Below are 8,886 nucleotides of genomic sequence, written 5' to 3'. Positions count from 1 at the left end.
CACACACTGACAAGTAGAACATTTCCAAGAGGAACTTTTTTCATTCAGAACTGTGGATTTATTTTATTTATTTACAGCCAGCGAGGCAACAACACACTGACAAAGACTGAGGTCTCACAGTTTCCTCCTTCATGCTTCCATCATCTTCAATGGGAAGACCAAGAGGCTGCTCGCACATGCAGCCATGACATCATCAGCAGCGCTGTATTGCACCTGGAGGTGAGAGGTCTTGGATGGCGTCACTCAAGTGTTGATCTCTAATCATTAACTGAGACCCCAATGATGAAAAATGGACGGTTTAATTTCCAAGTAAAAAACAGTCGCATGTATGCCGGTCCGCGAGCGCCCTCTAGTGGTCCTTAATCACAAACGTACACGTAAATTGAGCTCAATTCGTGACATATATATATAGAAGAGGATTAGGGCCAGTGAAGAAAAAACTTTAACTTTGACTTTAAAGTGACAATTCTGAGATTAAAGTCAGAATTCTGAGATAAAAACTCAGAATTGTGACTTTAAAGTGAGAATTTTCACTGTTTTTTAAAGTTTTTAATTATAATATAGTATAAATTATATATTTATAATTATAATAAGTATAAATATTTTTTTTTCTTCACTGGCCCTAATCCTCTTTCGTACATATATAATAGAAAATCGTTAAAACAAAATAAAATAATGCGTCGAATACTTGTGTGTGAAATTCACTTGCACAAATCCAGATGGTTCAAAGTTATTGTCCTCCAGTTTGTGCCGCAATCCCCAAGAAGAGGAAGGACAGCAGCTCCACTCAGAATCAGAATCAGAATCAGTGCTTCGAACTAGCAAGTGCTGTAAACAAAATTAAATAAATAGAAAAATAAAATAAAATACTCCCCGCAAGTCCTGGTTCATCTACTCTAGATGGCAAGAGGAAAACGCAGGATGATTCTTTATGACGTCAGAAGAACAAAACAGAGAAAAACAGAGGTCGTGGTCCTGACTGAGACTCCTGACCTGTGACTCTTGAGAGAGGTCGCCTCACTCTGCCGTCACGTCAACATGCGTCACTCACGTTGTCCACCAGAGGTCAGTCTACACACACGCTTCAATAGCGGCTTTGTTTGACCCAAACTGACTAACATTGTTCCAAACGTTTCCAACATGAAGAAAACGTCGTGTCTTTAGCTTGTGTTTTGTGCCGAAATTGTATTTTTATTGTTCTCCTCGTGCGCTCGTTTTATTTTCTAAGCGGCTCACTCCTCTTCCGGTGCCCCCCACCCGGCCCGTCCGTCTGTCCCCGCGGATCCTCGCTAGTCCGGTGTAGGTTGACGGTGCGAGTCCAGGTCGCCGGTCCCGAGTGTCAGGTGAGTGAACCCTCCGTCGACCACTCGGTTCTTTTTGTCAGGGTTACTGCGGTTTAGCATCACGGCTAGCGCCGTCACCTTCAAAGTAAAAGCCTGCTGTGTAATGGCGCACAATGCGGTATTTTAATTGAATTTACGCCGTGTGTGCCGCTGTCCAGCCAACACAATCGCTCGGACTGTTTCACCGTGACCGGTCGGAACCAGAGGCGAGTCTCAGACCTCAGGAATTCTCGTTGACACATGTGTAGAATGTGTTCCAGTGGAGGTCAACAGAAGAATGACATCAACGACGAATGATCATGTCGTGCTTGTTATTGATCCCTTTTGTCGTCACGTGATCAACAACTCGCCAGCGACTCGATTCATCAATAACATGTTTGCTTATCGCCCAACACGTTAGCGGCTCCTGTCTTTTCACGTTCTTTATCACATTGGTTTTAGCGGTTCGTTATTTCTCGCCCTGACGTCACTATTCCCACTTCATCCATCCTCAGACGGTAGATTTAAACTAAACTGGTGCTCAGCAGTGACACGGCTTTTATTCTGAAGTGTCTCTTCCGGTGTCGGTGTTGTTTTGGTAGCAGCACTGCGGCAGCTCCTCCCGCGGCTCTTCGTCCTCGCTGACGGTCGTCTCGAATGTTATCGCACGCCGGCAGCTGGTGCGGCGATAACCCCGGCTGAGATGCCCTTGACTGGGGGAGGAGCCAGGAGGAGCGGGGGGACCGTCGAGCTGGTCTGACCGTGCGGTCTTCGTTTGCAGGGTCGCTGGGATGCGGTGCGCACTCGTCAAGTGGACTCTGTTTGGAGGAGCAGCAGAGAGGACCTGCTGACAGGAGGGAGGGAGGGATGCCTGCTGGTCCTGGACTGGTGCTGGTCCAACGATGAGCCAGAGTGACAGAAGACAATAAACCATCATCTCCGCCAGCGTCCCTGGATGACCCGAGTCTGGATGTTGTCCTTCATTATTCATGTGACGGGCAGCTGCCCTTGAAGGTTCCTCGCTCTCAGCCAGACAGAGATGGAAGACCACGAAGAGGCCGAGCTGTCCGAGTCCCTCCGGAAGGAAGAGCTGGAGGATCCGGGGGTGGACTTCAAGTCGAAGAGCCTGCCGGTGTTGACCGAGGCAGAGCCCCAGAAGGAGACGCTGCTGAGAAGTTCGGTGAGGATGTCGATCACGGCGGAGGAGAGCGCCGAGTTCATTCAGCTCCCGGCCACTGCCGAGTCCCTGCAGGCCGACTCCCCGGCAAGAACAAGCTACTTAGCAAAGCCGGGGAAGTCGGCCTTGAACCGGCCCAGCTCCAACACGGAGACCAGCCGGAGCAAGAAGGTCGCCAGGAGGAAGCCTGTGGGGTTCTTCGCTGCCCAGATGGCTAGACTGAGGATGCCCAGCAGGAAGTACCTGTCCGTGGTGCTGCAGGACTCTCGCTGCTTCCTGTTCTGCATGTGCTACCTGACGTTCATCCAGTCGCTCATGGTGTCGGGCTACCTCAGCAGTGTCATCACCACCATTGAGAAGAGGTACAGCCTCAGGAGCTCTGAGTCGGGCCTCCTGGTCAGCTGCTTCGACATCGGGAGCCTCCTGGTGGTGGTCTTCATCAGCTACTTCGGGGGGCGGGGCCAGAGGCCACGATGGCTGGCGGTCGGCGGGATCCTCATCGCTGTGGGCGCCGCGCTTTTCTCCTTACCTCACTTCATCTCGCCGCCGTACCAGATTCAGGAAGTCAATTCGTCGTTGGCCAACGAGGGTCTCTGCATGAACGGCAACACCAGTGGGCGGGACCGGGTCGACATCACTTCCTGTCCCAGAGACCAGGAGGGCAACGAGCACAACGTCTACGTGGCATTGTTCATCATCGCACAGATCCTGGTGGGCATGGGCTCCACGCCCATCTACACCCTTGGACCCACCTACCTGGACGACAACGTGAAGAAGGAGAACGCGTCGCTGTACCTCGGTGAGTTGCCGAGTCTGCCGCCCCCTTCTGGTGTCTCACGTAAATAAGTTTCATGCTCACGAGAGCATGACCTGTGTGTGGGTGTCACAGTGCCACTGCAGGGCTGGAACTTACATCGCATTGTTTTGTCTTAACAGCCTGAAACTGAAGAAGCATTTGTGAAACAGAAATAGATGCGAGTCAGGCGGGGCTGGGCGGAGGCAGGGGGGGTCTCTGGGATGTGAAGCTCGGCAAGTTTGAGTCATGGTGCCGTCACCAGCAGCACCTGATGACTTCACCCCACCAAAATAGCTTCACCGTCGGTGGGAGGAAAACACTTTATTGTGGAGTAAACTCTAAGGGAGTACCCAGAGGTGATCCTGGCTCAGAGGCGCTCTCTCTCAGCTCTCACAAGTCCACATGTTCATCTGGACCCGTCCCAGAGCGGCTCGGCTCATCAGTAATCTGCTTCTGTAAGAGCGTGGAGGCTTTCCAGCTGATGTTGGACTGGGACTCGAGCCCGCTGAGCCTCACACAAGTCCGACTCTGGTCCCGCCGCCTGACTTTGTCTCAGTCCTGGTCACGGCAGGAGTGTGAAAGACGTCTCGGTTGTAGGAGTTGGTGTCTGTGAAGGTTCCATGTGAAGAATCTCAGCGGAACCTCATGTCTGCAGGACAGAAAAGTGTGCGGCGACGTGGACCCCTGTGACCCCAAACCTCCTCCTCACGTGTCCTCAAACCAGGATGGTATTTACTCACAGAGATCAAATGCTGACTCTAGCGTTCCGCTTCTGCTTCCACCTCCAGACACTTTTACTCAGAAGATTAATGGAGGAGTCGAGTCAGCAGCCGAGTCATAGTGACTTGTCAGCTCAATCATTCTCGGACACTGAGTCAATCACTAAAGTGACTCGAGTTATTGAGTCAGTATCGTCAAATTCGATTTTTAAATCTCAGAGTTGTGTTTGTTGTGGAGTGTCAGTGCTGCTGTGTGTGGAGGGGGTTAAACCTGGTCAACAGTCGGAGACCTGGGTCTGGTAGGGTCGCGTGACTCACCTTTAGAGTCTCAAGCGACCACCCTCCTCCTATTTGACCTCACACCTGCTGGCCACCTGTGGACTGATGGACCAGCAGGAAAGCTCATGTTACGGCTCTTGTTTCCGTGGCGACGGCTTCTGTCAGAATCAGACCGTCGCAGTTTTCGGTTTTGACACCAGGGTGCCTTCAGCTGTGGAGCAAACGTTCCGCTCCACATGTGTTAGCCTACTTAGAGTCCTGCCTGGGGCCATGTCAGCCACCCGCCGCAGAAGGTCGCAGAGTGACACGATTGCGGGCGCCTGAATGGGTCCATGTTCACTCCATCCCAGCCTGCCGGGGTCACATTCAGACTGCTGAGCGGCGGGAACCAAGCAGACAATGATGAGTCAGCATGTCGCCATGACAGCAGCATCAGCCCTTTCATGGGGGGCCTGGGTCAGGGGCGGCCGTCCCTCTGTCTGTGGGCGCCTGGTCATGTGACTGTGTAGGACAGAAGTGTAGTAGGAGCAGAGCAGGACGAGTCTGTCACAAGCCTAATGTTCCAGGAGTGCGCTCAGCTCTGCAGTGGTCAGTACCCACTCGGTCAGCCCACTGAAGCGCCTGCTTCTGTTTCCTGGTCGTCTCTTAAATCCCTCAACACACGCCGCCACGTTGCGTAACAGGGCCGTCTGCCAGGGCAGTGCCTTCCCTTGTCTCCAGCGGGACGGGATTATCAGGAGCCGACTGCAGGGTCCAGACCGTCCCGCTCTGATGATGTCACCAGACGAGCGGCTGTGGCGCCTTGTGTTCCTGAGCAGATCCACTGAACCCCGAAGTGGTGCTCACCTGAGAACTAGGCCGATTTCAGACTACCCCTTAGAAACAAGCCCTCATGATCTGCTTCCTTCAACACACATCAGGAAGTGGTGGTGGATGATAGTAGCAGCTCTGATTTGGTCCCAGCGGCTCAAAGCGCCAGTTTCCGTACAACACCTCCAAAGGTTCCCAGGACTCTGGCAGGTTTTCGAGTCACGCCAAGCGACTTTTCCTTTCAACCGCTGCCAAGAATGTCGGACTTTAATTCCTCCTAATTGGAGAAATCTGCCCCCTGCTGTCGGGTCATATGACCGGCCCCATGACCCGTACACACAGCTCTTTGTGCCGTTAATGCCCGATTAGTACGATTTCGGGGAGTTGCATAAGGTTGCTACAGGTCACTGAGGTCGACTTCAGTGGTCCGAGTTTTCTCCCCACAGTGAGCAGTGGGTGTGAGGACCTCAGGCTTGGTCCCTCTTGGTCTCTCTGTGCCAGAAATGGTGTCAGAAGTAGACTACAGTTCTACATTCTGTTGTCTGTGTCGTGAGCCCAGGTCCAGGTTCTGGTCCTGCCCATGAGGGAGCCGGCTGACTGTCAGTTCTGATGAGCAGTAGAACTGGACTTAGACTTGACTCGTCTTCTGTCTTCTCCAGCGATCATGTACGTGATGGGTGCGCTGGGACCTGCAGCTGGCTACCTGCTCGGTGGAGTCCTCATCGGTTTCTACGTGGACCCCAAGACCGCCGTGACCATCGACCAGAGCGACCCCCGCTTCATTGGGAACTGGTGAGATTAGCCAAGGTTGCTTTGTCGTCAGAAGTCCAGAGTCCGAAAACGCTTCCGTCCCACAGGTGGAGCGGCTTCCTGCTGTGTGCCGTGGCCATGCTGCTGGTCATCTTCCCGATGTTCACCTTCCCAAAGAAGCTGCCGCCGCGACACAAGAAGAAGAAAAGGAGGAAGAAGCTAAGTCTGGACGACCTGTCGAGCGACGACGATGTCCTCAAAGAGAAGAGCAACAACAGCAAGAGCCAGCAGGTGACCTCCTCCATGGGCTTCGGCAAGGACATCAAAGGTACTTTGGTTCTGTGGGCTGGGAACGGTGTGGATGCAGAACTAACCCTCTGTCTTTGCAGACCTTCCCAAGGCAGCGGTTCGGATCCTCAGCAACGTTACCTTCCTCTTCGTCAGTCTGTCCTACACTGCAGAGAGCGCCATCGTCACTGCCTTCATCACCTTCATACCGAAGTTCATCGAGTCCCAGTTCGGCATCCCGGCATCCAGTGCCAGCATCTACACTGGTGAGGCCGGTTTAAACACGGGATCGAGTGTCTCTCCCAGGCTCTGACTGTCACTGTCTCACCGCAGGTGTGATCATCGTGCCGAGTGCCGGCGTGGGCATCGTGCTAGGCGGTTACATCATCAAGAAGCTGAAGCTCGGCGCTCGCGAGTCGGCCAAGCTGGCGATGATCTGCAGCGGTGTGTCACTGCTCTGCTTCTCCACGCTCTTCATCGTGGGCTGCGAGAGCATCAACCTGGGCGGCATCAACATCCCCTACACCACCGGGTCGGTACTTCTGACTTGTCGACTCCTAATGTGCCCTCTTCTGAACTTACTGTGTCCGGGTCCGGCAGGCCGACTCTCACCATGACTCAGAGGAACTTGACCGGCGGCTGCAATGTTAACTGTGGCTGCAGGATCCACGAGTACGCTCCGGTCTGCGGCTCTGACGGTATCACGTATTTCAACCCGTGTCTGGCCGGGTGCAGCAGCGTCGCCAACGACAGCAGCGGGGTGAGTGTCCGTCGCCACAAACCTGAGTTGGAATTGACCGGCGTTCCAAAGGTTCTCTCAGAAAACAGGCCTCTTTTCCATTTTAGATCCGGAACTACTCGGACTGTGCGTGTGTCCAGAGCCGGCAGGTCATCACGCCGTCGTCCGGCAGCCAGGGTGGGAACCAGCTGCAGGTGGTCATTGTCAAGACCTACCTGAACGAGAACGGCTATGCCGTGTCGGGGAAGTGCGATCGCACCTGCAGCACGCTCATCCCCTTCCTCATCTTCCTCTTCATCGTCACGCTCATCACCGCTTGCGCTCAGCCGTCCGCCATCATCGTCACCCTCAGGTAGGACGCTCGTGGAGACCGGGGGTTCAAGTCCATGTTTCATGACCCGGTCTCTCCGTCTGCAGGTCTGTGGCGGAGCAGGAGCGACCCTTCGCTCTTGGGATGCAGTTTGTCCTCCTTAGGACTCTCGGTAAGCCCCGCCCTGTTTGACCCGGTCTGGTTAGCGGACTCGCCTCCTTCATGATCCTCCTGCTTCCTCCCTCAGCTTACATTCCGACCCCGATATACTTTGGCGCCGTCATCGACACCACCTGCATGTTGTGGCAGCAGGACTGCGGCGTTCACGGTTCCTGCTGGGAGTACGACGTGACCTCCCTGCGCTTTGTTTACTTCGGCCTCGCCGCCAGCCTCAAGTTCCTTGGCTTCCTCTTCATCTTCCTCACCTGGTACTCCATCAAGTACAAGGAGGAGCGAGTGGAGCGCTGGCTCAAGCGCCACCTCATGCCCGTGGACACGGTAGGAAGCCTCGTGTGCCACCCCGGGGGCCACAAGGGACACGCCCGCACCCGCTCCTGCCCCGTCAACATTCCCCGCAGTGACCACGGTGCTCTGCTGGCTAATGGGCCCCCACGTGCTGGCGCCCTGAACCGCGGCGTCAGCACGCAGAGTTGCCCCGGCGATGAGCTGAAAGCAATAACACCACCCCCTCCTGTGGGCACTGCGGTGCCCCCTGGCCCGGCGCAATCCCTGGAACATGTCTCAGTCAGAGTCTGAAAGTCCTATTGGACCTAGTCTTGGGGTCACCAGTTATCCACTTGATATTGGATCGCAAATACTGGTGGGACAATAGCGGTCTTGAGACTGCGAAGACCAGAAGGCGTCAGTTATCTTTTGGTCCACCTTGCCGCAGAGCCCCCCACCCACCCACCCCTACGGCAACATGTGCCTTCTGTCACAGTCGTCACTTGTACAGGACATGGACTCTCGGGGCGGCTCTGAACAGATACCTCAGCATCGCGTCACCCTCCCCGCCCCCCCAAACCCTTTGCCTTTTTTAAGAAATAAAGAAAAACGTGAAACACTAGACGTGTTCAGGACTGGAAACCGATGGCATGGTGCTACGTGAAAATGTCTCATGGTGAAGAACTTTCCTGGACGTCTCGGCAACAGTCCGAGTCTCTGCTGGACGCTTTTGCCAATACCACTCTGAGTCCCCGAAACCCTGCCTCATCAGTAGTCTGGACTCCAAACCACAGTCCAGCCGGGACGATGCGCCGCACAAACTCCTGCTTCAAGACGTCTTGTTGGTCCCTTGTCGTGCGGTCGGAGGTTCCTCCCTGCTGAGCTGTGGTTCTGGATTCAGTAGTTCCTCTTCATGTAGTCCACAGTTGGTCCCCACAGTCATGTAGACTAGAATTTCATCATCTAAAGTTGGGAACGCTGATCCACATCGAGGTGACAGGAACTCTGGTTAGTCCCAGTAGATGTTGGTCCTCTGACCGCCGGCAGCTCGCCGACTGTGGCGCCACCTGCAGGAGCGACCGAGTATTTTTATCGAACACGACTGAATTATTTTGTTTTTGACTCTGTTGTCGAGAGAATAAAGCTCAACTGAGACCAGGTGTGTTTGTACCGCTGCAAAAACATTATGACCACCATCCACAAAACGAAGTAGGAATAATACTAGTAATTGTAGTGCAGTAGTTATAATACA

General features: G+C 54.0%; 1 protein-coding gene across 2 annotated transcripts; it reads left to right on the top strand.

The window, feature by feature from the left end:
* The first annotated feature begins 992 nt into the window (after positions 1-992).
* LOC128769892 (solute carrier organic anion transporter family member 5A1-like) lies at positions 993-8,787 on the top strand. 2 transcript variants are annotated; one of them, XM_053883950.1, is made up of 11 exons: positions 993-1,065; positions 1,229-1,343; positions 2,104-3,298; positions 5,763-5,895; positions 5,961-6,181; positions 6,243-6,407; positions 6,475-6,673; positions 6,742-6,901; positions 6,988-7,232; positions 7,298-7,362; positions 7,438-8,787. In XM_053883950.1, the coding sequence occupies exons 3-11, from the start codon at positions 2,362-2,364 to the stop codon at positions 7,944-7,946; spliced, it is 2,634 nt and encodes an 877-aa protein (XP_053739925.1). In that variant the 5' UTR covers positions 993-1,065; positions 1,229-1,343; positions 2,104-2,361; the 3' UTR covers positions 7,947-8,787. The 2 variants fall into 2 exon arrangements, with proteins under 2 accessions (XP_053739925.1, XP_053739926.1); XM_053883951.1 differs by lacking the exon at positions 993-1,065 and having other exon boundaries at positions 1,096-1,343.
* Positions 8,788-8,886: the final 99 nt, after the last annotated feature.

The sequence above is a fragment of the Synchiropus splendidus genome, chromosome 13 (genome assembly GCF_027744825.2).
Source record: "Synchiropus splendidus isolate RoL2022-P1 chromosome 13, RoL_Sspl_1.0, whole genome shotgun sequence".
NCBI lineage: Eukaryota > Metazoa > Chordata > Actinopteri > Syngnathiformes > Callionymidae > Synchiropus > Synchiropus splendidus.
The sequence above is the reverse complement of the archived record's forward strand: the minus strand, read 5'-3'. Positions and strand labels throughout refer to the sequence as shown.